The sequence below is a fragment of the Paracoccidioides brasiliensis genome (assembly GCF_000150735.1).
Source record: "Paracoccidioides brasiliensis Pb18 unplaced genomic scaffold supercont2.1, whole genome shotgun sequence".
Taxonomy (NCBI): Eukaryota; Fungi; Ascomycota; class Eurotiomycetes; order Onygenales; family Ajellomycetaceae; genus Paracoccidioides; species Paracoccidioides brasiliensis.
The window spans coordinates 3,593,343-3,619,993 of NW_011371358.1; the positions used below are offsets into that span (position 1 = coordinate 3,593,343).

The 26,651-nt window shown below is 46.1% G+C and overlaps 11 protein-coding genes across 11 annotated transcripts; 6 read left to right on the plus strand and 5 right to left on the minus strand.

Annotated features, from left to right (window-relative positions):
* Positions 1-1,954: 1,954 nt before the first annotated feature.
* On the plus strand, positions 1,955-2,353 carry PADG_01080 (uncharacterized protein; the record flags this gene model as incomplete). The annotated part of the gene is made up of 1 exon (XM_010758299.1): positions 1,955-2,353. The coding sequence occupies one exon, from the start codon at positions 1,955-1,957 to the stop codon at positions 2,351-2,353; it is 399 nt and encodes a 132-aa protein (XP_010756601.1).
* An 813-nt stretch (positions 2,354-3,166) lies between these two features.
* On the plus strand, positions 3,167-4,235 carry PADG_01081 (uncharacterized protein; the record flags this gene model as incomplete). The annotated part of the gene is made up of 2 exons (XM_010757808.1): positions 3,167-3,377; positions 3,541-4,235. The coding sequence occupies 2 exons, from the start codon at positions 3,167-3,169 to the stop codon at positions 4,233-4,235; spliced, it is 906 nt and encodes a 301-aa protein (XP_010756110.1).
* A 1,153-nt stretch (positions 4,236-5,388) lies between these two features.
* PADG_01082 (uncharacterized protein) lies at positions 5,389-6,696 on the minus strand (the record flags this gene model as incomplete). Its single annotated transcript, XM_010758300.1, has 2 exons — positions 5,389-6,466; positions 6,542-6,696. The coding sequence occupies 2 exons, from the start codon at positions 6,694-6,696 to the stop codon at positions 5,389-5,391; spliced, it is 1,233 nt and encodes a 410-aa protein (XP_010756602.1).
* Positions 6,697-6,971: 275 nt separating this feature from the next.
* On the plus strand, positions 6,972-8,394 carry PADG_01083 (60S ribosomal protein L32; the record flags this gene model as incomplete). Its single annotated transcript, XM_010757809.1, has 6 exons — positions 6,972-7,073; positions 7,338-7,463; positions 7,554-7,593; positions 7,793-7,917; positions 8,056-8,177; positions 8,286-8,394. 6 exons carry the CDS (start codon positions 6,972-6,974, stop codon positions 8,392-8,394), a joined length of 624 nt encoding a protein of 207 aa, XP_010756111.1.
* A 1,590-nt stretch (positions 8,395-9,984) lies between these two features.
* PADG_01084 (uncharacterized protein) lies at positions 9,985-11,663 on the minus strand (the record flags this gene model as incomplete). The annotated part of the gene is made up of 2 exons (XM_010758301.1): positions 9,985-11,322; positions 11,424-11,663. The coding sequence occupies 2 exons, from the start codon at positions 11,661-11,663 to the stop codon at positions 9,985-9,987; spliced, it is 1,578 nt and encodes a 525-aa protein (XP_010756603.1).
* A 475-nt stretch (positions 11,664-12,138) lies between these two features.
* PADG_01085 (uncharacterized protein) lies at positions 12,139-12,694 on the plus strand (the record flags this gene model as incomplete). The annotated part of the gene is made up of 3 exons (XM_010757810.1): positions 12,139-12,219; positions 12,320-12,404; positions 12,456-12,694. 3 exons carry the CDS (start codon positions 12,139-12,141, stop codon positions 12,692-12,694), a joined length of 405 nt encoding a protein of 134 aa, XP_010756112.1.
* Positions 12,695-13,503: 809 nt separating this feature from the next.
* On the minus strand, positions 13,504-15,048 carry PADG_01086 (uncharacterized protein; the record flags this gene model as incomplete). Its single annotated transcript, XM_010757811.1, has 5 exons — positions 13,504-14,062; positions 14,120-14,300; positions 14,368-14,812; positions 14,892-14,933; positions 15,028-15,048. 5 exons carry the CDS (start codon positions 15,046-15,048, stop codon positions 13,504-13,506), a joined length of 1,248 nt encoding a protein of 415 aa, XP_010756113.1.
* A 560-nt stretch (positions 15,049-15,608) lies between these two features.
* On the plus strand, positions 15,609-17,826 carry PADG_01087 (glutamate-tRNA ligase; the record flags this gene model as incomplete). Its single annotated transcript, XM_010757812.1, has 6 exons — positions 15,609-15,863; positions 15,925-15,997; positions 16,062-16,099; positions 16,177-16,596; positions 16,655-16,912; positions 16,984-17,826. 6 exons carry the CDS (start codon positions 15,609-15,611, stop codon positions 17,824-17,826), a joined length of 1,887 nt encoding a protein of 628 aa, XP_010756114.1.
* Positions 17,827-19,152: 1,326 nt separating this feature from the next.
* Positions 19,153-21,693, minus strand: PADG_01088 (uncharacterized protein; the record flags this gene model as incomplete). Its single annotated transcript, XM_010757813.1, has 4 exons — positions 19,153-21,134; positions 21,201-21,412; positions 21,471-21,523; positions 21,583-21,693. 4 exons carry the CDS (start codon positions 21,691-21,693, stop codon positions 19,153-19,155), a joined length of 2,358 nt encoding a protein of 785 aa, XP_010756115.1.
* Positions 21,694-22,360: 667 nt separating this feature from the next.
* PADG_01089 (COP9 signalosome complex subunit 5) lies at positions 22,361-23,488 on the plus strand (the record flags this gene model as incomplete). The annotated part of the gene is made up of 2 exons (XM_010758302.1): positions 22,361-22,385; positions 22,485-23,488. The coding sequence occupies 2 exons, from the start codon at positions 22,361-22,363 to the stop codon at positions 23,486-23,488; spliced, it is 1,029 nt and encodes a 342-aa protein (XP_010756604.1).
* A 1,141-nt stretch (positions 23,489-24,629) lies between these two features.
* Positions 24,630-26,207, minus strand: PADG_01090 (uncharacterized protein; the record flags this gene model as incomplete). The annotated part of the gene is made up of 5 exons (XM_010758303.1): positions 24,630-25,194; positions 25,292-25,665; positions 25,735-25,802; positions 25,861-25,897; positions 26,016-26,207. The coding sequence occupies 5 exons, from the start codon at positions 26,205-26,207 to the stop codon at positions 24,630-24,632; spliced, it is 1,236 nt and encodes a 411-aa protein (XP_010756605.1).
* Positions 26,208-26,651: the final 444 nt, after the last annotated feature.

A 26,651-nucleotide genomic window follows, 5' to 3' on the forward strand; every position in this document is an offset into this window, starting at 1 on the left:
CATGTGAAAGAAGTTTTCAACGTGACGAGAATTTAACGAAATCTCAATGCACATCACAAATGGTGCCATCTTCCATCCCAATCCAAATACTTCGAAATGCCATCCATTCGGCTCTTCAGCTTATCCAAATCCCGCGTGCTATGTATCATTGTTCTAGGGTCCGGGTAAATCTTCCTGTTTTCGTTGCTTTTTCCTTTTTTCTCTTTCCTCTATCATTCTTTCTCGTCATCTTATGGCCTGTCTATCTATGTGACGTTTTCGACGAAAGAAAAATCATGCGCCAGCTTGGCCAGGCTTTCCAAGATTGCTTGTCCATTTTCCCTTTTGGTTAGCTTTGATGGGGGGGGGGGGGGGGGGGGGGGAGGTTTACACCCCTCTGATTCTTTTCTAATAGCCTAGTTTTTCCACACATTCCCTCCTAAATGGTGTTTTCGTCTTCTTCTCTTTCACGATTAAGAAATATCTTCCGTTTTGCTGTCAGCAATTCCCAACCTTCTTGTTTTTCATTCACTACTCATCATCTCTATCCTCTAGGCTTCCAGGCTTGGTAAAGTTGTTTATTCCACCACCGGTTATACTCATTTATGGTTTCCCAACGAGGTGCATCCCCCCTAAATGACTTGAATTTGTTTGATCTCTCTTCCTTCTTTTTTTGCCCTGCTCCTGTCGCCTAGTATCAAATGGCTCTCGCACTCGCTCCCTCTTCCCCGCTCCCGTCCTGTTCTTTGCTGTTACGAGTATATTCTGTGTGTTTCCAAGGGGGTTCAGTCGCGAAACTAGTCGTTGCCAACCAGAAATAAGATATCAACGGGCCTAACAGGAGCAAAAATAGGTTGAATTTCGGTTTCCCTCCAACCCCCCCCAAACAAAACCAAAACAAACCCCTCTTGTTTAAGGAAATTCCCCGTTTGCTCTCGTTGCGTCTTATGTTATCCAGCGTCATATAGAAGCTCACATATTCCCACGCTGACTTGTCTCGAGTTACTCTTCATATGGGCTTCATGAAAGCAGTCGTCAAGGGGAACGGGGATGGTACAAGAAGAAGGGGAAGTGGTGGATGATGCCCTTGGGAAATATTTGGAGTGTGGAGTTAGTTGATTGATTTTTTTTAAAAAATTTTCTTTTTCAGAACAAAATGGCATCATCTTTTCTATTTAGTTATTTTCTTCATCTTTCTTCCTCCTTTAACTGCCTCTTTTAATGGCATGGCGACATTAATTTGAACGCCTATTCTCTCGAAGTATCTATTTTCGTATCTGACTGTTTCTATTAGAAATAAGCAACCAACCGGCGCTTTCTAGAAGGGAATGTGGGTTTCTTCCCCCCCCCCCCCCCCCCTTTTTTTTTTTTTTCTTTTTGAATTCCATTTTCTTTCTCCCATCGGGTTTCTTTCTACACCTCCAGCTGGAAGACATTGGGGTCAACCAGCATTTCCGCTATCTATCCCTCGTCCTCATTTCCCTTATGTTAGTTACAAATCAACCTTTTTTTACCGTTAAATAACAATTGAATGGAAGATTCCATGTTCTGTTAATGCTTTGGATAGCTGGAGTTTTCATTTCGATTCGATTTAAACAGACATTTAAAGCATAGAAGTCCAACCATAACTACAAAACGAAAATGACTGTCATATCGTGCAACCCAACTACGACAAATCGAGATACGCGTATCGGCAGGGTTGGAAAAGGAAGAAATCGGAATGGCACATCCCTTGCACACCTTGGGCATCAAGCAACCGCGATTAATAACTACGAAAGGGAGTCCCAACATCGTCTTTACACTCCACCTTCGGAATAGAATCGGTATTCACTGAGAGATCCCAGTTACCTGTCGAACTAGGTGCAATCAGCAGGATTCTACATACGTATATACACAATCCATCAGCCACGACTGTCCACAATGAAGAAATAGAGATTTGGACCTTTCTCTATGGATATATATAGGCTGGTGAACCATGAGACCTCAACCTTCCTCTAACCTCCTCTTCCAACTGATATCGCCGTACAACACTCACCTCTGCAGCGATCAACACAGCCTACTCCTTCTACGAACATGCTCTCCCTCTCCCTCTCCCTCTCCCACAACTTTCTCCATCTTACCAACAGCCAAAAGCAACTTCTCCACCACCCGCGCCATCCCATTTAGCAACGACAGCGGTTCCCTGCAGGCTCCCACAAACAATCAAACACAGAGGAAACATTTCAAGGACGATACCAAAGGCAACGCGGAAATCCCGACAGTTAGCTTGGAAGGGTTAGGGTTGAGCCGGAACATGAAGATGGTGGTGAGAGCGATGACTGGGGTGATCGGGACGACGGAGACTTTGTTCTGGTGTAGATCGGCCTGGAGATAGCGGGAGAGGGCGGGAGAGGAAGATGGTGACGATTGAGAACGGATAACTATCGTCGATCGAGTGTGTCTGATAAGTGTATTTCGATGCTTTTGTGCTGTGCAATCGGGTATTTAGTTTAAGCCAGCGAAGATATTCTGGGTTTATAGGCGATATATGACAATCCCCTCTCCCAGATAAATATTTATACCCAAGACCAGCACGGCTGCGTGGTGGAAAGTTGATACTATTGATAATCTTGTCCTACCTAGCTGTATCTTTAACAGGGATATGCAGGGGTAGTGAATTAACGTTGTTATAACTGATATTTATCGCCATGGACCACTCAACATCTCGAGGGACAGATAACTACCACACGGACATGCGAACATTTAACAAGCAATAGTAAACAAGTTAGTGTTTTATATATATATTCTGTGAAACTCCTTTGGCACCGCACATAGGCAGTGTCAACCGCCAAAAGTACGGAAACCCTTGATGTGGGAATATGAATCCAATTACTCGAATTCATCTCTTTAGCCGCCGTGTTGGACTGTCGGAGCCTTGTTCTTTGCCAAACTTGATTTCTTTAGCCAACCCAGTTTTTCTTGCTTGCCAATTCTTCAGCCTATGATAAACATTTACTTTTCAATCAACGAACCCACATAACTATACCCCACGCGGAAATGTTATGACAACTTAGCTTTTCGAGTGTGGACTGCTCACTCTCTATATTACTGCCCTCCTCCTCTGCTTCTTATCTTGGTTTGACCTGTGTTCCATCCAACCTCTTGAACCATACATACCAACGTCCGTTGGTCTCTGCCACCGCGGCTCATGAGCACCACTACCACGTTGCTCGTTGGCGACACGGCCTCCATGTCCATCACTTCCATCGCTGCAAAAACGACTACTACAACTACAACGGCAACTTCAGGTTGTCCAAGCTGCGGTTTTGAGCTGCGCTTGGACAGCGACCATGCCCAGCGGCGCATCTCTGAGCTAGAGGCGCAGGTGAAATTCCTGAACAAGAGGGCTGTGGAGACCGGTGAGTTGTTGTTATTTTCTATATGCCCGTATCCTCCTCCATTGGATCTTCCACATTATATATTATATATATCTTCCCATCCCGCCCTTATACCTTCGTAGGGTATATAGCTGTCTCTCTCTACCAAATTCCCGTTAACATGCCTTTCCTTTTTATTCCGCAGCGGAGAAGCTCGCCGACTACGAAGACGAAATCCGCTTCCTCCGTTCCAAAATAACCAACCAATCCCCGTCAACTCCCACCCTCGTCTCCTCTTCCCAGACAGACAACAACAACAACAGTAATAATAACAGCAATAATAATAATACCCTCCTCACCTCGCCCCCTCAACACCAACAAATCCCCACCCCACCCTCCCAATCCCGCCTAGGAACCCTCGCCTCCCTCCTCCCCTACGCCCGCCGCAACGCCCCAACCCCGCCTCCTCTAAACCGCTCTCCAAGCCCAACCAACAGACCCCCAATCTCCCCCTCCGCCTCCTCCAACAGCGACAATTATAATAATAACCAATCCCAATCCCAATCCCAGCCCCAGCCGCAGCCGCAGCTGCAGCAGCAGCCACAACCGCAACCACAGCCGGAACCAGACACAGCCCTCCAGAGCGCCCTATCCCGCGAACAAACTCTGCGTAAACAAGCTGAATCCCGCCTCAATCAGACAAACTCCGAGCTTGAAGAACTCACCGCGCAACTCTTCTGTCAGGCGAACGAGATGGTTGCGCAGGAGCGCAGGGCGAGAGCGAAGTTGGAGGAGAGGGTTGACATTCTTGAACGGAGGGATGCGGAGAAGAGAGACAGATTGGATCGGTTGGAGAGGGCTGTTGAGAGGGTGGAGAGGGTTAGGGGGATGGTTGGGTAGAAGGCCGCAGGAGGAAGAGGGTTTAGAAGAGAGGGAGATACAGGGTTAGGGGCGATTCGTGTGCTTTACTTGTTTTATTTTATTTATTGTTTTTGTTATTCTGTTTGGCACATGCATGGATTGGTGACGGGATGGTTGGGGTGGGTATAGGGGGCGGAGGAGTTAAATTCTTTATGAAAAAAAAAAGGAGAGAGAGTTTCAATGAGTGACATGATAAGAATGAGTTTTGGGTGGGTTGAAATGCAGGCGCGGTATGGTTTGTCCTCTTATTATTTTTGTTCCGGAGAAGCACACCCCCTTCCCCAATCAAAAAAAAAATAAAAATAAAAATAAAAATATTTGCATATCTTTGTCTTGATTCAGGGTACTCAAGGCTATGAGCCCGGCGCCGCGTTCGCTGCGCCAACATGCTTGTTTGTTATTGGTCAGTTGGTCTTGTGTTCCTCTAAATTTTGTTCCCCTTCTATGCCCAATTCTTTTTTGTGCATTCGGGATATCTATCGTGTATGTAGTTATGTGTAAGAGTATGAATTCATTACTGTGATGGGACATGAATTGGTGGCATCTTTACTCTCTGTAACTCGGGTATCAACTGGAATGGACAACCAACTGTAAATATTTTAATGTCATGACTCCCTTATCAAGGGGGCTGAATGGTTTGTTGAGATGAATGAAAGGTAGCGTAAAGTGCAGTGGGAGGCGTATTATGAAAGAAGGGTTAGAAATACAAGAGAAAACATAGTATTCCAATTTAACAATGATAATAATATGGAAAGTGAAAAGGTATATATCTGGCAACTATGCAAGGGGTGGTTGTGATACGGGGGAATTATCTATGGGAGCAGGGGTATAGTAAATGCTGAGGATATAGAAGATGTACAGTGGATAGGGAATTACGACGTAAAAATAGGAGGTGTGCAGACTGGGAAGAATACGAAATGATACAGTACAGTGTTTAATGATACAATGATGTACAGAGAGCAGAAGGAATGGATGCAAGTAGGTAAATCATAGAGAACAAAAGCAGAAAGCAAAACAACATGGGTATATAAAACGCAGGGGATATATGTAAGAACCAAAATACGTATCCAGAACGAGAATGTATCCAAAAGATTAAAATAAAAAATAAAAATAAAATAAAAAAAGGCTGAACCTATCTCTCGTGTTCACTCCCTCCCTTCCAAAAAGTATACCTGCCCTGGGCCGTGTCTGCGTTCGCTGACCACAACCACGCACATAGCCCTCCCAACAACCCTACAACTCCAACCAGAACGGGGCGAAAACGAATTCCACTCCTGGACCGTGGTTGTGTCGATGAATCCGTTGGCCTTCGTAGGATCCCAGATGCAATGGGGGACAGCTTACTCTTGATTGAAGGAAAGATCCCACCGCGTGTCTTCCGATGGCTCTCGCCACCCTTCTGACCAAGCCCGGCCCTTTCAACCTCGACATCAATTTCAGCAACGATGCGACTGCAATGTCGGAAGATGTTGACCGCTTCAGCGATGATCTGCGCCCGCTCCGAGATGGTCAGGAGCGACGAGGCAGAAAGAAGACGTCGTTTAAATTCCTTTTTGATACCTTCGTCATCGTACAGGTCTTTATCGTCGCGGTGGAAGAACCAGAACGATAGGCCGTTTGGGATCCCGCCTCTGCTGCCATCTTCATTCTTACGGGTGCCGGAGTTCCAGAAGTCGTGGCCACCCGCGGCGAGCTTTGTGCGGATGCGACGTCCCCCATTGAGTAACGCCAGGTACATTATCCACGCGTAGATGATGATTAGATGCGGGTGTTCCTCTGTGGCTGCTTTGATATGTGCTGCAAACGCGGATGCGGCATTGCCCTGCACAATATATTTTGATGCATTGTCGTCACTAGAGGTGTCCTGTCCTGCGTCCCCTGCTCCAGGTGACAACCCCAATGCGCGCAAGTCTGACTTGAGTTTGTCGCTTCGTAGTAACTCGGGAATGTAAAGCCGGCTTAATATACTTCTAATGCGGCCGTGCTCATCATTTACGAAGGAATCCAGGATCTCATATTCATCTGGGCTGCTGGAGTTTCCAGTAGATGGAGCCTGAGATAGCTGTGAGAGCCAGGCTGATTCAAAGGCAAAGTATATTTCTGCGAAGCGCGATATCCCTAGAGCATAGAGCTCTGGCGTATCGGTGTGGGGTGGAATACATAGCGGAACACGCTTAACAACAATGCTGCCAAACGATGTGTGATGGTCCCTGGTGAGTGGGGTTAGCTTGAACTGCGCACCTGGCTATGTATATCTCGCGATGGATTGTAAGCCTCCAGGTTACCTGATTGCATTAAATATCTCAGTAGAAAGATCCCCCATAATTCCCTTGCATAAAAGTGCAGACAGCGGGGACAAATCAAGGAGGTTGGCTTTTCTAGTGTATCGGGGCATACAAACGTGTTCTGATGGTGACTTAAGATATTTCTTCAGAGGCATTTCAAAGATTTGGAATTTCCCTTCACCAAGAAACAGTGGAGACTCCCTCTATAAGGCTGATGTTGGGAAATCCTATACATTTATAGCCAACAAAACGCAATCATTGTAGCTATTACACATGACTTTGGTCATGTGTTTGAGGTTCTTCCTGCTACGACCTTATGATAATTCCAGGGTCGTCCTATGGTTTGTCATTTGGCAACAATCTCATGTTTTGAATTTATTGGAATATAATTTCGGCTTCTCCAACAATCACATTGTATTTAAAAGGGTGCATGGCTAACATCACAACCATCGGAGGACCAGCTGCGAAGTTGCCTAGAAATAACCAGGAGAGCTGGCTCCTGACTGCAGGGAGCGAGGAGGCACATGGTTGGGTGTGTCATGCAAACTTTCTGATTTCCATGCCCTTCTGCGTGCTATATGGGCAGGTTTTCGATTCTCTCGTGCCATTGTATGGCTCTCTTGTTTGAAGTTGAAGTTGAGTTAGTTCACTTAATTCACTGAAGTCAGGGAACTGGGAGATAACTTACGCTGCTAGCCGTAAGGTTAGAACATAAGGTCATGTGATATACCCAAAAAGGCATTAGGGCTTCCTCAAGAAACCCTAGTCGACCAGCCTCGCTTAGCAAGCCAACTAGCGCCGAAATTCCACTCTGGCTGGAAAATTCAAAGACAAACGTCGTCGAATAGTCCGCCATCGACCGAATTCACCCATTGACGACAACCTCCCACGACCAGCTTCGGGACCGCACAATACCGCCAAGGTATGTCTTTGCTCTTCGCTGACGGGCGGCAATCGATTTTTGGGCTGTCTGGGAACTTGGAACGCGAGCTAATAACTGGGAATTGAGCAGATGGTCGCCGCAAAGAAGCATATCACGATCGTGAAGAAGCGTACGTGCCCCCAATTAATTCCAGTGTCTTTGAGGATTCGGAGTATCCGTTGGTTATGAAGCTATGACAGCAGTCTGTGGGAATACGGATGGAAATAGTGTTGGGGAATTATGTGGAGGAGATGACAACGCTCTGGGAATGTTCATAATGGGATCTGGAAGGGATCAGAAGGCTGATTTGAGGATTTCTGGGTATACAGACAAGAAACGCTTCAACCGCCACCAGTCAGATCGCTATAAGTGTGTCGATCCGTCATGGCGAAAACCAAAGGGCATCGACAACCGCGTCCGTAGACGGTTCAGTGGCCAGGCTTCTATGCCAAAGGTACGATTAATATATGCCCGACCTGGCGGGACGCAGGTCTTTCCGGTCACTCCAGCACGATGAGACATGAAGGAAACCTTGAGAAACTGGGTCTCTAGGAGTCACGGCTGACGATTTGCCATCTTGGAAATGATATAGATCGGTTACGGAAGCAACAAGAAGACCCGACACTTGACTCCCTCCGGCCACAAGGTCTTCCTCGTTCAGAACCCCAAAGATGTTGAACTCTTGTTGATGCACAACCGGACATACGCTGCTGAGTATGTTGAACCTCACATCTACCTACCTGGTCGCACCATTCTCAAAAAGTCAACGAGAGAAGTAGACATTATCCTATGTCCAATACTAATATGGTCCTCTATTTCTAGGATTGGACATGCTGTTTCATCAGGGAAGAGAATCGACATCATCGCAAAGGCCAAGGCACTCGGTGTCAAAGTCACCAACCCCAAGGGCAGACTCACGACTGAGTCGTAGTCAGTTTTTGTTTTCTGCTTTTTCCCTTTTACGTTTATATGTACGGGATAGGAGGCTTGTGATTTGACGAAAGCATTTTGAGAAATAAAATAGCCGTTTGAAACCCCATTTCCAATTAATTCACGGAATGAAACTGCTATTTTATGTGCTTCTCCGGCGTGATGACTTGAACAGTTTTTTTTTTTTTTTTCCTCCTTTGTTTCATTTTCATTTTTCGTATTTGCTCCTTCGGAAAGGTTTAACTCTGAAGATGCAGAGATGGTCCTGAATTTCTAGATCATCACAAATATCAGCATAATATATGGACTTTATTTCTATTCTTCATATATTGCTCCAGCCTTGTTCACCATGTAGACAGACGACACTGAAGTTCTAGCTGGTCGGATCCCAAACCTTTCCGCTGCCGCTGCCTCCCTCCCCCTGGGATTTCACCACCTTGAAAAACAATGCAGTTAACAATTGGTTTCCGAAACATTAGCCATTTCATGAAGCTAACCTATTTAAGCTATTCAAGGGAGGGTTTCGATGGCACATTTTAAGAGGTCCGTCCCTTTCAACACGCCCACACTGGGGTAGCAGTTTCATCTTACCCGCTGGAACCCCTGCATACACTCAGGGAAGTCAATGGTCTATCATGACTTCACTTGATGTAGATTATTTTACGTGGGAAATCATCTCCTGTTAGGAGGGAGATATTATACAAGGAATGTCATATATGAATCAGAGATTTGTGATGAGGTTGAACCAAATCTAGTCAAAAGCCATCAAACCTCTTTTTACGTAGGTGATTATCTTGTACATCAGAAAACATCTCATGTTGAAGAATTGTAGTCTAAGACTGAAATTGTCTGTCTACATCCTCATTCATTATTGACTGCATTTCTTCGCCACTGACTATAACCGCTTCATTATTGGAACAAGCCTCATTGCTTTCTGATGTCTCCCTGTGTTCATAAGCCTTAGTGAAAAGATTGCTCACTTGAAACTATCTGAATCAAACCGAATAATGCAAAGCAGATGAAAGACGCGATGCATCTCTGAGAAATTATCATTCTACATTATTGGTGGGCGAGAGAGTTTTTTTTTAAGAGGTTAATTACGCTGTTGTCAGCAAAACAAACTCGAAATTTCATCTGGGTTTTCTCAGGCTGCCCTTTTTAGCCACAAAAGCAGGTCTCTGCTCGACACGGAGCTCCATAAAAGGCGACTGGTTTGGGGACGGAAGAAAAGAAGGATTGTTAAAGTGAACCCATGCAGCTGCAGCCTTTCAGGGCGGGCGCCTATTAGTTAGTTAGTTAGTTAGTTATGCCCCGGTGGTCATTGCTAAGGTAGTCGCCGGTTCTTACCAGCTTCGACAACGCGGCACTTTCTTCAGGGGGATTCAAGGGTAGAAGAAAATATTTTGATGGTTTACCCAAAGCCTCCAAATAGGCGTAGCTTTATCTAAGAGGTATGTTATATATGAAATAGTAGAAGCCAACAAGACACCAGCTCATCAATCCATTCTGATAACAGCGCCTCTTTATTGAGACAGCAGCGGACTTCTCATGCAACCCCTATACCACCACTATAATGCCTCTTCTCCTTCGCCTAAACCTCTTTCTTATCCTTATCAACCAATTCCTGCAAGTTCACCGCACCTAGCCCCTCCACCAATGCTGCGTCCCCATGCTGTCCTTTTCCTATGACTTCCTCGTTTCCATCATCTACCCAATCCGGGGGACTAGTGGGACCCTCCATGCCCTCAGGAGGTAATGCCCATCCAGGCATTTTACTCTTGTACTTCCATGCCCCAGTGACATCTGCATACGCCACGGCATGCAAGAAAATTCCCAACTCATGCACGCCTGGATCAGTGTACAGCTCCGTTCCGCACGTCTCGCACTGTTTTCCGTTCATCTTCTCCCCTTTGCGTTTCAGATAGTCGTTAACCATCACTTCATGTTCTTTGGCTAGCAGGTCATCCACAACGGCAGGGTCATTGTTGGTGACTGATTCGGGCGGAGGTGCTTGGAAAGTTTGGTAACTGAGGGAGTCAGCGGGCTCAGTCTTGCCCATTTTAGACAACCGGTATATTATCTGCTCGTCGTTGTCTCCGGTTGCATCTGCTTTGCCAAGACTGTGGCCAAAAACTCGCCGGTTGGAGTAGATCGGGTCGTTGGTTATTGGATATCCTAAATATTGAAGGTGGACACGGATTTGGTGGGTACGCCCGGTTAACGGGAGGCAATGGACGATGCTGTAGCCTTCCTCATCTGAACTCTTGGGAACAGGAGTAGCCACTCCCGTCGGCGTAGCGGTTGATGAGTTGCTGATATTCATTTCATCTGGCAGAGTGGCAGGTGGGGTGGCCGGTTCAGTTGACGAAACTGAGCTTTTCTCCGCTGGTTCATACGGTGGATAATATGCGATTCTACGGAATTTTGTTCTAGCTTCCTTTCCTGAAGCTCTTGCTCGGTTGAGGCCAAGAATTGGGCTGATTTTCAACATAGGTTGATCACACAATACCACGCCATCTGGGAATTTCCCTTTCACCCGTGCGACATATTCCTTCCGCACAGTGCGTGAACGAAGCTTTTCTCCGATTTGTTCGGCACCCTTGGGGTGCTTACCGACGAACATAACACCCGACGTCAACCTATCGAGGCGATTACATGGATAAGGAACCCATCCGTGTCCCCGCTCTGCCTTCATTATCTCAAGAACTGAATTGTAATTATATCTTCCGGCAGGGTGGACAGGTACCCCTGCAGGCTTATCAATCACGATCATGTCATTGTCCTCGTGGATTACACCAATCGGTTGACTGGTGACCGGCGGTTCGTGTCTGTGGAGGGTATGCGAAATCACGTCGCCATTTTGAATTTTCGTATCTATTGTAACTGCCTTTCCGTTTATGCATACGGCGCCGTCTTCAATAGCTTTTTTCTACAGTCCAAACCGTTAGTAACTCTACATTGGAACGATTCGCCTCTCAGACAAGCTCAGCAAGGCTGAACAGCGATAACGGCAGAAAATTATCAACCTACATAATACTCGCGAGGCCTATCTCTAAATTCTGTTCCAAAAACATCCAACAACCCTCTTCCCCGCCACCGTTCTTTACAATAAGTATTATAAGTGAAGTGATATGGTGCGACTCTGCGCAAGCCACCCTCGATATAATATGGTCTAGGCAAAGGGTCACAAGGTGTCACCACGACGTCCGGCGGAGGCTTAAAAGCGTCCTCTCTTAAAGGAAACGAGTGGTCGACGGTGGTAAGACTCATGCTGGGAGTCGGATATCGACCCCGCTGCGCCAGGTAGGCGAGAACGCGGGGAGAGGGAGCCACGGGCGTTGGAGATTTGAATAACACAGAAAATAGATATAATTGAAGGAAAATAAAAGGAAGGGATGAGATGAGGAATGGACAGTGTGAATAAAGTTAGCAAGAATATATTATCTTAACAAACATTACTCCTCTTAGTGACCCGTCAAAAAAATGCCAGAAAAATGTTAAGGATAGACATGGTCGTTGAGGCTAAAATAAGGTTATCATGTGACCTTATTAATTAGTTAAGCTTATCTTATCGATCTCTCAAATCAACCGAGGTTCCTGCTCCCACGTTTGAAGCAGAATTTCTTGTCCCACTCGACAGCAACCGATCGGTCAACACCTCAGGACTCGGGAGTCTAGTATAATTTACATATTTAGTCCAGTTTAATCTCTGTAAAACATCCTTTTGCATGAGGAAGCCGTGACAATGGCGCCGACAGAACTTGAACGCAAGAAGCGGAAAGACGAGAAAAGATTATGTGTTCCACTTAGAATATCGGACAAGATGGTGAGTGCGCTGGTCTATAGATTATCGAACCTTGAATGTTAGCGTATTGCCTATCTGATAGACATGATCCATGGATATCTGCCTCTGTTTTGGAGTGTAGAAATGCCCATTGGTGCGAAAAATTTGTGCCCATATGAAAGCAAAGCTAATTTTGAGATCCTCTGCAACAGGTCCGACAACGACATGTACGCACATCTAAACAACAGCATCTACGCCTTTCTCATTGACTCCATTAGGCCTGCGCGTCATCAAACTCGGCAGCTCAAGCGTGAAGTACGAAGTGGGCATTTTCCGCCGTGGAGATGATGCGGTTAAAGCCGTCGGAGGATTTACGCATGTGTTTGTGGAGAAGGGAGGGATAAGATCAGTGGGCAGAGACGCAGGTGGGAAGAAGGGGATGGATGTGAGAATTCGGAAGGGATTGGAGAGGCTGGTGGTGAAAGGGGTAGAGAATGAAGGGATACCGAAGTTGTAGTGAGTTTCGTTGGTTTGATGGCGGAGAGGATCCTTTGCGTGCTCCTTTTGAAAAAGAGATGCACTCGCATGCATTTTCGATTATTGGGTAAGTTATGGCTCTGAGAGTGTCTGGGCCTACGTCAAGCAGAAGTTTTGGCACATTTCAATAGAGAAAAATGTATCACACAGCTTCCAAAGACCAAGCTTTCCCAAACCAGAGATGAGTGAGCTCTAGTTGCTGTCACATTTCCAAGGTTGATAGTTCCTAGCACTGGGCTAAACCCCTTGTAATGTACATGACATGTACATTCAGATTTTTTTTTTATCGAGTGCTGACCCCTAACATTAACCCCTCTGTTTAATAGACCCCAGGTCAATAAATCCTTCCGGCCGATCTAATCCTAATGCCCAAACAATAACAATGGATACTTTTATAAATAAAATAAAAATAAAAATAAAAAAGGGGGTGGGGGAAGGACAAGGATGATACATATTCATGTAATGGCAGTAAACCCAACCGCATTCATCATCATAACAAAGAGTCGTTAGAATATCATGCTCCAACCTTGGGAGACGTTTAAAGACAGTATTCTTCGTTTCTGGGGAAAAATCTTCGACCCGAAGCTGATTTGCGGCGAAGAAGATATTACAGAGAAAACGGGACAGAAGAACAGAATGAACAGGAAAGTAACCGGGCAATTCAGGCTCCCAGACTTCCAACACAATCATGCACGCTCTATTCTAGCAATGGCACGGCAATACGGGAAAGTACGAGGCATAACATACGGCCCCGGGGCTAGTCAGACAGCGTGAAAGGTAGAAAATCCTTCACTGTGTCGTACACTGTGCCTGCGCGCCCTCTTCCTCTTCCTCGTCTTCCCAACCTGAGTCTCCCCGGCTGTTGTTGGATCCGAAGTCCTCGAGATTTCCATTCGGGTCATACTCGACATCATCCACCGTCTCAGCTTCGATGGCTGTGCCGGGATCAGGGAAAACCTCCCGGAGCTTTGCAAGGACAGTCGGGTCCGAGGCCCAACCATCCTCAGGGAACGTTATTTTGACTTTCAGATAAAGATCACCTCTTGCATCACTCTTTTTAAACGGCATGCCTTCGCCCGCGACTTTGAGAACTTGATTCGGTCTTAGAATGGCGCCGTTTGACTTAGGATGAGATATCTCGATTCCTCTTCCGTCGAGGTGTTTCAGCACCACACGAGAGAATCCGCAGATTGCCTCCGCCAGCGTGATTTCAATCTCGGCCATCAGGTCGGCACCGGCTCTTCGGAACGTGTTGTGTTTGATTTCTTCCAAGACAAACACGATATCTCCCGGCTCTATATCTGGGAACTGGTCTCCTTCGCCCTCTAGTGTAATTTTGTCACCTTGTCTAGGAAACGGTTAGCGGCGGGACTGGTTTCTGTCAGAAAGGGCAATCTAAACATACTTCGCGCCTCGAGGGATGTAGATTTCAAGCAGCTTTCTCTCTTCCGTAACCTTTTTCCCTTTACATTTCTTGCACTTATCTTTTGGCTGGAAAAAGCTCCCTGAACCTTCACACACCTTACATTCTGCCATGGTTTGGGTAACCATGCCCGGGCCAACTTGCACCAGGGTTTCCTTGCAACCTGTAGTTAAAAAAAATTCATTATTAGTCACTGAATTACTCTGTTCAAGCATATCAGGGTCCCTTACCTGTCCCCCCACAGGGAGAGCACTGTTTTGGTGTTGCCCTCTCCTTCCCGCCCTTCCCCTTGCAAAGAGTGCAAATGACATTTTTCGTACTTGAAAACTTGACGGTCCGGCCCCTGTATAAATCCTCCAAGCTCACCGCATATTTTTTAACCTCGTTTTGGCCCTTCCTGAGTTTGCTCGACCGTTGTCCGCCAAACCCTGGCATGCCGCCTCCCATGTTCATACCACCACCAAACATCGACGCAAGGAGGTCATCAAGATCAGAACCACCTTGCATTCCCGGCCGCCCCGACCCATCAAACGCCCACATTCCATGAGTATCATAAAGGTGTCTTTTCTGATCATCAAAAAGGATATCGTAAGCTTGGCTAACAGCTTTGAATCGTACTTCGGCCTGTTCTCTTTCTTCTGGCGAGACCTTATCGGGATGGTGTGCAAGAGCTGCCTATAGAAAGAAATAGTAATGCTCATTAGTTCGTGGTTCCCAAAGAACTTCCGGATGGACGGTTTAGGGATTTCGTTACCTTGCGATACGCCTTTCGAATTTCCTCCTTGGTCGCGGATCTCTCGATGTTCAATACAGCTGGTACTGGTTAGTTGCATGGACCACTCATGAATGTATACATATATATATATGACATAGAGAAAGGGAAGACTAACTGTATAAATCAGTTTCGCCATTGATGAAGTCCACTATTGTTGCGAATTAGTGAGACTGGCCACGCCACGACAGACAAGGGCTTTCTCGTCAGCAGGGAGTTAACTCGGGCGCAATACAGAAACTCACTTTTTGGAAGGAATTTGATAAATTTGATAAATTTACACTCTCTAGTGCTCTGATTTGAAGAAGGATTTAACAGTTAAATGAACGACTTGAAGAAACCAGGAGAGCAGCTGGAGGTATTTTGTGCATGAGGGGTTGTTGTGTTGTTTTGTGGAGGTTGTTAGTAGTAATTATTCCTCGAGGAGTAAAAAAAGAAAAACTAAAGTGCAAATAAAAAAAAATTGGTTGGCAGCGGGCGGCGAGTTTTCTACTCCTCAATCAGCCATTGCACATGCTGCTAAAGTCCACGACGCTACAGGAACTGGACTTTCGCCCCGTCACAGGTCTTCAGAGGAGATTTCTTTTTCTTTTCCTTTTTCTTTTACTTTCTTCCCTTTCTTTCCCTACAGATGAATCGACATTGCGAGTATTCAGCGCTCTGTTTTGCGTTTTTCCTTTGAGTGTGGAACGCCGGACAATGAGGCCGCCGTTTCGTGCTCTATTCACCAAGGCTCCCGGTAGGTTTTGCGGCGCAAGTTTCTTCTCTACAACAACAGCCAGTCATGGGCACAGACAGAGCAGGCTGCTCCCAGACTCCCTGGTGCGCACTCGGTTCGCCCCATCTCCTACGGGCTACCTGCACCTTGGCTCCCTGCGGACAGCCTTGTTTAACTACCTCCTTGCGAAAAGAACCGGCGGACAGTTTCTTTTGCGCATAGAGGATACGGATCAGGTTGGTTTTCTCATTAACACCTGCAGCGTCTTTCTAAATCCTTCCGTGCTGATTGTCGAAGAAAAGGACAATTGCTGGGGCCGAGCAGCGGCTGTGTGAGGATTTACAATGGGCTGGACTCCAGTGGGATGAGGGTATTGTTGATTGATATTGCTAGTAGGGAAGAAGACCATCTGTATTTCTGACGACGGCATATAGGCCCTATTGTGGGTGGCCCTTATGGTCCTTATAGACAGGTACGCTACTTTTGTGTAGTCAATTGTGGTAGATGATGGAATGGTGAAGGCGGATTTTAACTAGTCACTGATTTTAGTCCGAACGAACGTCCATGGGTATATACAAGGAGGAGATCCGAAAACTTATTTTTACGGGACATGCATATAGATGCTTTTGCTCACCGGAACGGCTCGATACTCTTGCCAGACACCGCAATGAGCTGGGATTGCTACCTGGCTATGACGGAACCTGCAGAGGGATATCACCAGAGGAGGCTGAAGATCGTTCTAGGAATGGAGAATCAAACGTAGTCCGCTTGCGTGTGTCTGGGCCATTTCCTATGTTCACAGATCTCGTTTTCGGGAAAACTGGCCAGAATCTAACCGCGAGTGCTGGCCGGCTCAGTAGCCAGCAGAGCGATCCGATCTTGATCAAATCGGATGGCTATCCCACTTACCATCTTGCCAATGTGGTTGATGACCATCATATGAAGATATCTCATGTCATTCGGGGCACGGTACGATGAGAAATCTCCCCCGCCATTCGGTGTATTTTCTAACGTATCGACTGTATAGGAATGGATGTCCTCAACACCGTTGCATGTTGCATTGTATAATGCCTTTGGATGGGAACCACCAGCATTCGGCCATGTCCCTCTCCTGACCGAGAAAAGCGGACAGAAACTCAGCAAGCGAAACGTGGATATTGATATCTCGTTCTTCAGAGATAGGCAGGAAGTCTTCCCCGAAGCTTTGGACAATTTCGCCGCACTGTTGGGCTGGTCCCATTCCCGCAAAACCGACATTTTCAGCCTGAAGGAGCTGGAACAAACGGTATGGAAATTCGAATACCCCATTGGTTGCAAAAGGCCTTTTCTTGGAAATGCTAATAGATTATGCAATAGTTTGACCTAAAACTCACCAAAGGAAATGCCATCGTTTCTTTCGAGAAACTCTGGTTCTTACAGAGCGCACACGCGCAGCGATATGCAACTAAAGGAGGCCCCGAATTCGAGTTCATGATCGATCGAATAGAGAAGGCCTTGAAACAGCGATACACCAGTGAACAGCTCCTAGGTCAACATAATCAGCGCGAACGCATCGCCTCCATAATCCGCGAAGGCGGAGCCCGCACCTACATCAACGCGTCAAAATTCATCGATGACAACAAGTCATTCTTCACGAACACCCTCGACCGACCAGCCTACGATCCAGTTACCCCCTCTCCATCCAAGAAGAAAAGCCAACTCGAACCCGAAATTGAAACACCCAGAACAGTCCCTCTTACCAATGCTTCGACCGCTACCCCGATCACAGTCCTCCACGCCGCCGCTGCAGCCCTCTGTCTAGTGCCAGACGAACACTGGACCACAGAAACCCATAAGCAAAACATATTAAACCTCCTTGCCGATAACATATCCCCATCCGCATCCCCATGCGCTACAAGTTCTGCAGCATCAACATCGCCACCCTCCACCTCTGCCTCCGAAAAACAATTCCGCAAAGACATCTACCACTATCTCCGCTGGGCCTTATTAGGTGGAGCACCAGGGATAAACATCCCGGCAACGATGGCCATTCTAGGCCGTGAAGAATGCGTGCGGAGATTGCAGGAGGCGCGGCAGCTGACGATGCTAATGCAGCAGGAAGGTTTGAGTTTGATGGGTGGAATTGATGGGGCGGGGTTGAAGGGCGGGGCCAGGAGTTGGGATGCGTTGAAGAAACAGGCTGCTAATAGTGATGCTTGATGATGGCTAACTATAACTTATTAGCCATGTACGTCTATATATAATACTGTACCATGTCGCTATTGCTTTTAGCATAGAGAATTTAGATTCGTATATTAATTACTTTTATTATGACATTTAGAATTCTTTTTTAAAAATCCATATCTTGCGTCCCAACTCTTGCAATATATTCTCCCACCATACGAGAATTTAAAGTATTCTTCTTGCGGAAAGCGGTTGGCGAGTTGTTAAAAAAAAGGATTCAATAGTAAATCGAGATACTAGACAGAGTAATTAATGAGGCAATGAGCAGGCGAACACATTTGAATTTTGTTTTTGAATCAATAGCCATATCTGCTTCTCGAAGCCGGCACAGACATCTCCCAACAGTAACAAAAACAGATATTAAAACAACAGATAATCGATCAAAAGTACCAATATCAACAGCAAATTATAAGAGAAAAATAAGAGATGCCCATAAACAACATAGAAAGATGTTCTTTAACAAAATCAAATGCGGGCCGGCAAATAAAAGCAATGACAAACCAAGAAAGCAAAGGGCAGAACCGATACCGATTAAAGAACACGTCAAGGAGAAAGAGAAACAGAAAACCACAATAACTAAACCAAGCCAGACAAGAAAAAGCATCCCGAAGCAAAACAGCCAAAAATACGGCAAACACGCAAAACTTTGTTCATAAACCGAACGCCAAAACGTTGCAATTGAAAAACACAAGAAGGGGAAATATAAAGACAAGCAAGAAAAAGGACAATAACGAAACAGAGCGTCAAGCTTAGGTGAAGCGAGCTCAAGGGTCGGTCATCAAAGAAACATGCAAAAGAGCTAATAGGCCAGTCATAAGGTCGAAAAACGCAAATGGGAGATAAAAACAAAAGAACAACTGCCGTAAAACTGTCAGCATTTTCGCCCTTGGATGGAGACATGCTGATTGCGAATAGGGGAAGAGATGGGTAGTTTTCCTAGCAGATCAGGAATCGGAAAGAAGGTTAGAAAGTGTGCCTAATGAACCCCTGCATCAAACGTTCATCCGATGGGACGAAAGAAAGAAAAGGAAAAGGAAATCCGTTAATAAGGTAGGGCGGGGAGGGCACATTATACAAGGTGATGACGGCGAAGGAGGAAAGCCAGGGCAAAAATGGAAATGGCAAGGAAAAACAACTCATTTCATCGTGTTCATAAAACCGTCCTTGTAGAGTCGTATTTTTTAAAAGGAGAACTGTGAGCCTTTACCACGACGTTTCACGCGTGATCAAACACACCGAGGGAACCTGTTTAAGTGTCAAGGCTCCTTTTCGGTATTAAAACAAAATGAAGTGACTTCTGCATTAATAGGTTTCCATATCATCAGTCCATCCAGCATCGCTACCCACAATTCTCGTAATCTGTCCATTTTCCTCGACAAAATTCTCTTCCATGCCAACACCACGGATCCCCTTGAACTTTTTACCGTTCATAGTGCTTGAATCCACATTCTGCAACTTGCCCTGTGCGGCTCTCATCTTCGCGTAATAAACATCTGTTGCGTCAATTTCGGGCTCAGATGCGTCGTCATATGTTTCCCAGTTCTCGGATCTAGATGTGCTAGTAGTAACGGTAGAGGTATTTGAAATTTGGCGACTGGCTGGCCGGGGAGGAGGGCCCATTGGCTCCGGGTGATGTGATTGTTGCATGTAACATGTTGGCTGAGGTTGTGATTGATGTCTCTGATGGTTATAATAGTTCAAATCTTGTAGACTGGCAGCTGGGTTGAACGGTTTGAAAGTGGATTGGGGTGATTCCGGTCTATAGTGGGACGTGGAAGAACCCATGTAGCTGTGCTGGTTTCTATCATCACAAATATCCTCCTGGCTGATTTGCCTAACATAAGAGGTAGATAACGACATCGCACTGTTGCAGCGCTCCGTATCCGCATAAAATGAGTTCTGGGGAGTTTCCTGGCGTGCAACTGAAGCGAGATCACGCATCTTAGGAGGAGGAGCCCGGGGTGGTGGCATTTTGCTACGGACATCTGAAGAATGTGATTGAGGAGGACGGCGATCCGGTGAGTTGTTCCCAAAAGGCATGTTGCTAAGAGGAACGCGACCTGGGATTTTAGAAGGCGATTTGATGCCATTTTCAATAGTTGGATTCCCAGCATTGCGCCTAAGGGTGCCATTTCCGGTAGGCGTTTTTGAATGGAAAGGAGGTTGTAAACCCCTAATTGATCCTCCGCCACGCATCGATGATGGAGTTCTAACAGAATTTGCCCGGCTGTTCTGAGAGGGCACACATGGCGTTTTCGATCTTGGGGGGATTTTTGCTGGGGCAGGAGGTTGGATTTCATCCAGATATCGCTCACCGTGAACTAGGAATGGTCTTCCGTATTCATTTTCCCATTGCTCAAGGATTCTACGCAGTTCAGCTTCAACTTTTGGTAGCTCCTTCGCTATTCTCTTCCTCATCTTCTCTTCCCTTAGAAGTCTGGTAGGATCACGACGTTCCCCCTTGTTACCACGAGCCATCAGACGAGACGCGTCCTGGCTAGAGGCAGCCAGGGTATTGCGGTCATTCACAAGGGTGCGATGTTTCTCAATGAGTTCAAGTGTCGGCGCCCGTTGTTCTCGGAGTGTCTCTAAACGTTCGATTTCTGCCTCGTGTGCTAAAAGTAGAGCATCGCTGTAGACGTCTGAAAACGCAGGAGTAAAATCAAGCATCTCTTCCTCGGAATAATATAAGCTATCCCAAAGTCCCTGGAGCCGACAGCGAGCGTCCTCAATGAACAGGTGAAGGTTCTGCCTCTTCAACTCATTCAGTCGATTCAGCTCATCCTGGAATTCATTTATCGCCCTGAGACTACATCCGCGATTTGCAGCAAGGAAACTCTTCCTATCGGATTCTTCGATGCCCAGGCGTTCCCACAGTGATTCGACCGCAGTTCGTAGTTCTTTCTGTTTTCGTTCCCGTCCACGTTTTTCTTCTATTAATTTATCTCGTATTTCTCTGAGAGAAGCGAGATCTGAATCATGCAATCCCAACTGCTCCGGGGACTCGCGGTGATGCTTAATGATTGATGCATCGGTCTGTGCTTGCGGGGTGCCTAGTTCCACCCAAAGCTTGACTATTTCCTCTGAAATGCTTTGAACTACCTGCACGCGACGTGTGTATTCTTCATAAACTCTGGTAAACTCCTTATCGAGTTCGGCCGCATAGGATGGCGAGAGATCAAATGAAGTTGGGATGGAAGCACCATCAGTGGTTGGGGGAAGTGGAATCATCACAAATGAGGGTTCAAGATGGGAGGAATAGGATTCAAGTGCCCGGGCCAGCTCTACAAAAAAAAATAAATAAATAATCAGCTGTTGCGCAAGCATTTCGAGGACAGAACATAACTTACTCTTTATTTGCTCAAATCTTTCACGGTGGATTTTACTGATGATAGCGTATTTCTCCTTCAATACTTTAAGACAAAGATTTAGAGGGAAAGTAACCCGGAGCTCTGGATCCTCAACCTTGCGGTCGTGTTTGGCGACGTCATCAAGAGATGCTTCCATCTGTTTAATCAGTTCGATGATTTGTTGCGCTTCGCTAATCATGTCACTTTTTTCACTGTTTGTTACCAATTAGCAACGTAGACAAAGAGAAAACGCCCGTTGGTTTCTCATACCAATCAGCGCGGCGTAAGTGGCTTTGGAGGGTGTCTGATAGCGATGCAAAGAGCTATACCAAGGTATATTAGTACCGATTTTCACCCAATGTGTTTAAAATATCTTGCTTACCTCTTGCTCTCTCGACTTGCGATCATGGTTACTAACACCTATCTCATCAAACAGTCCATGCAATTGACCGACGATGGAGTTGACCTGAGAGGTCAGGTAGCTGGTATCCATTGTCATCCCTAACAAAACAGTCCTGTGGAGAACGCGCGTAAACCAGATACCAATCGCAATAAAGAAGCTATAGCTAGATATAGTTTGAAAGGGTCAAAAGCAGTGCCGCAAATGCTCTTGTTGCTATTGCTGGGATTTCAGAAACAATAACGATGGCACGCAGGAAGCAACTGAAAGAAAGACTTGAATGGCACCGCGATGAAGACTGTACTCATGATTAGCTTGAGAGTACCAGGACGGCAGGGAGAAAGAAAGAGAGCATGAGGGAGAAAATAGGGAGTATGGAACCGAAGGGATCGCCAATCGCTGCGGGTGGTGGGGACGGATGTGGATTGTTGACTTTGGGCTTCGTCTTTATTTGTTCCATAAAGTTGGATGCGGTCCATTTGTTGACGTCGGTGAAGTTGCCCCGACAACCGCTGACTAAGACTGCTCACGTCCAACTACCCCACATCACGTGAAAATGTTGCTCTTTGACAACTACAACTTCAGAACAGGGTATCTATACAGACTTAACAGCAAGCGATTTATCCATCATTGCCTCATCAAATCGCTTTAATTTTACTCATACTTTTCAGCTCGATTATCTTCATTAACCGATGACATATCCTACATAAGACTCCGACTAGAGCCTCAATCCTGAGCTCCTGGTGAGCCTCGACCGACCATGGAGGCAGGCATGAAATCTTGGGGTATATTCCGCTCTGCTTTGTATATAATTTAATTTAAGCAAGGTGGAGAGTAAGAAAAAGAAACAAAAATCATTATTAACTAAAAATCAACCATCGCAGAGTTTGAAAATTCCCTTCAACTTATCGATCCGCAGCGTGATGCCCTCTACAACTACGATCCCTCTGCCCACGCCGCCCTCACAGCCGCAAAACCCTGGTCTAAAGACCCACATTACTTCAAACACATACGCATTTCGGCCGTCGCTCTGTTAAAAATGGTAATGCATGCGCGCTCCGGAGGAAACCTAGAAGTCATGGGACTCATGCAGGGCTACGTCGCTGCCAACACATTCATCGTCACAGACGCCTTCCGCTTACCAGTAGAGGGCACAGAGACCCGTGTAAATGCCCAGGATGAGGCAAATGAGTATATGGTCACGTATCTACAAGCATGCAGAGATTCGGGACGTCTTGAGAATGCCATTGGGTGGTATCACAGTCATCCTGGATATGGATGTTGGTTATCAGGCATCGATGTTTCCACGCAAGATACGCAGCAGACATATTCCGACCCCTTCGTGGCTGTCGTGATTGATCCCGATCGCACAATATCTGCTGGTAAAGTCGAAATTGGCGCTTTCAGGACATTCCCAAAGGACTACACGCCTCCCAAAAGCGAGCATGACGACGACGATGGATACCAAAGCATCCCGCTGCATAAGGTGGAGGATTTTGGCGCGCATGCGGCCCAGTACTATGCGCTTGAGGTCTCGCATTTCAAGAGCACGCTCGACACTAAGATATTATCGCTGCTATGGAATAAATACTGGGTCGCAACGATCAGTCAGAACCCCCTGTTTACGAATCGTGAATACGAAAGCAAGCAGATCCTGGACCTGGGGCAAAAGATGAAAAAGGCTACTTGGCAGATTGACCATAGTTCATCACGGGTGGCTGGGGGTGGTCTTGGTGGAGGAATTGCTACGTTGCTGATGAAGAAAGATCAGCAGCTGGAGAAAGTTGTTAAGGAGGGGCAGAGGATTGTGGGCGATGAGGTGAATGGACTTATGGCTGCAGAGATTAAGAAGGCACTATTCCATGGTGTCGGACAGAGTAATAGGTAAGGAGGCACGGGAAGTGGGTTGTGGAGTCCTTCCTGTAGCTGGTGTTTCTACGCTGTCGTTTTTAGCAAATCTCTGTGGTGGTCATTCTTGGTTGAACTGTCCATCCTGCCGCATGGAACGCCAGTGAAATAGAAAAATGGCTCTCTTTCTATTCCGATATCTCTTCACGTTATTTGTGCCCTTCCGACTCACGTTTGCACCTATTGGAGATGAGATGTTCATCCGTCGACCTGTTACAACCAAAAATATGTATTAATTGCTCATAGACGAAAACCATGACCAGATACCCCCTTTCCTATCTGACTCAATCCCTTTTAAATGACTTCATTCCCTTACAGTCTCGACTAACAGCCCTACTAGATCCTATCTCTGATAGATAACATTGGACAGATTGCCTCGGACTTAATCCCTGCAGGCCTGCTACTGTGGCATAGAGTAATAAACTTGATAGAGTTCCACCTTTCCACACTTCCTTTTTCAGTCCACCTTTACCATAGCTTCAAACGGAAAATAAAGAGAAATGCGGCATAATAAAAATGAAGCTAGTGACAGAAAAGAGGCGGAAACTCCCATAAAAATGGTGCAAATATATATTCATTCATTCGTATATTCATCCATTTAAACTCTCTCACCCAGTACTTGAATGCAATTGCCAGCCGTAGCTAGCTCTCTTCCTCAGCAACACGAGGTAATCAATAAATAGCACAGATATGAAAACAGAAAGGAAAACAGAAAGGAATGATTATAAAATTAAATACATACATAAAAGGTCCACTCGGTTATTGAAACGGGACGAAGAGCGGCGCAATATAGAGAGAATTGAATGGCGTAATGGGGGACAACATACGCAAGCATCTAACATAAACAGATGTACGCTAGGCAGTATTATGGAAGAAAACATAAGATATCAGCAAAAGCATATCGCATCGTATAGCATCGTATCATCCAGTAGACAGACAGCTGAAACATGTAATATAGCATCCGTTGCAGAGGTATATAGGTAGATTTAAAAGCGAAAAGCGCTGATGGAACACCAAGGGGTCATGATTGCGCATATCCACGTTAGCCTCGTGTGTTTGTATGGTTTCTTGAAATCACTTTGCGCGACACATGATCCGATTTAAACAATCTTTGTGGCAGGTTATACCCATCGCGGTGGCGGAGTTGCCGGCGGAGAGGAAAGGGGTACAGCAACCGTGGGAGTTTTGGGACAACTGATGGTAGTAATTGTAGTATATTGTATACCACCACCTTTCTGGGTATGATTCTGGTTTTGATTCGACGACAGTGACACCCGCACGCCACCTTTTTCGCTATCCATTTCCCCTTCCCAAGGTGCACACAGATCCTCCTCATCCTTCGGAGTAATGGACACCTGTATTGTGGTGGTTTTCGTGCCACCTGGTGAATTCAACAACTCATCTTCGTGTATACGTTGGTTGTTCTGAGATATTTCAGCTGTATCAGCGGCCGTTAAGGAACTTTGGTGCGAGAATGACACACCGCCCCCGTAGTTGAATGACGGGAAGAGATTGGGGAATAGCATGGAGAGTGGCGTGCGAAGCATGGGCAGGCATGCGCATATTATCGAGGTATTGCATTCGACCATGGCCCACTTCAAGGTGACTCTTGTTCCGGAGCTTTTGTCGCTGGCCTTCCCGCCACCAGGTATAGTTGTCATGCGTATTATGGAGAGTGTGCAAGCGCTGTTTGTGAGAGTATCGTTAGAGCCTTCAATTGTTACATATATACTTACATATGCCTCGCTAGGGAGAAAGAAAGGAGAAAATGGGTTGCGCTCACAATATTCCCAGTGCAAAAATGCCGATCAAACCGAATTTCTGTCTGGTGGGAAGTCGTAGCCTATGAATCACAGGCATGGGGAGAATAAGAGTCACAATATCTGTGAGTGACGTTGCAATAGCATTTGCAAGCCAGTGGGCTGTCAGGCTCAGGCACTTTCCAGGGACTGAATGATCAAAATTTTTTGCAATAGGTCTGCATTCGGCAATGTTTGTTAGGAGGGTGGTAATGAAATAGACGGTTACAACCGTTAAGGAGATGTCAACGGCAATACGAAACTTGCGGGTGACGAAGATGCGGCGGTAGAGCAGAAGGATAGATATTTTGCAAAGGTTCAAGGAACACTTGTAGGCGATTTGAACAGCCCAGAACATCTAGAAAATGCATAGATGTTATTTTGGGTGACGGCAATTTTACTTCAGATGGAGTCGTCTAAAGTGCACCTTCATAACCATGATCCCGTCAGCTTTTGAGAGCTCAGCAAGGGGTTTCCCGTAGCCATGATGAACGCCTAGAATTAAATCAGCATGCGCCAGCTGTATATGGAATCCAGCATGATTGATGCATACCAATGAGAGGGAAACAATTCATCGCAATGCCAGCAATCTAACCAATATATTCGATTTAAAAATTAGTGTCTGAATATTCAAAGACGTACCCAGCACCAAGCAGGAATAGGGGCAAAAGTCATCTATCTACGTAGGAAAGGAGGCAGAGCACTCACCATAGAAGCTACAATAGTATAGTCGTCCCAGCCCAGGGATCTAGCGAGCCGCAAGAGAAAGTAAACGCGATTTATGACCAAGAGCAGGGCGACACTGGGCATTAAAAGCTCTACAATAACAATGTCACGGGCTGCTGGGTTGAAAACTTCGGTCCGCGTTGCAAGCGCTTGAAGTGCACTTGAGGGAGCCATTGCAGTGTAATTAGAATTTGAGCATGTATGCAATTGTGGATAGGTATATCAAGAGTGAGAACAAGGAGGATATTAGGGGCAGCTGATTCAGTGCTGGCGAGGTGGATAGGCAATGGGGACGGAAAGGGAAGCGGAGGGCCACGTCGAGCGGTTGTATTGGAAAAAATTGTAGTTCCTCTCGAGCTTGCACACAGTTGTTATGCCAATGCGAAAAGGGATATATCAACGGCAAATGGAGCAGGCTTTTAAAAGGCGGTGGACAGGCAAAGAAAGATGAGACGAGAAAGTATTCCCAACGATCTGGAAGACGCTGGAGGGACAGCGGACACAGCAAGCAACAGTAAATAAATACTATCGCACACGAGAAGTCATGGTGGCAGAAGTAGAAGGCCGGTTGAAAATGACAGAATCATAAGCAGATTGTCAGGGAGATGTTGATAATAC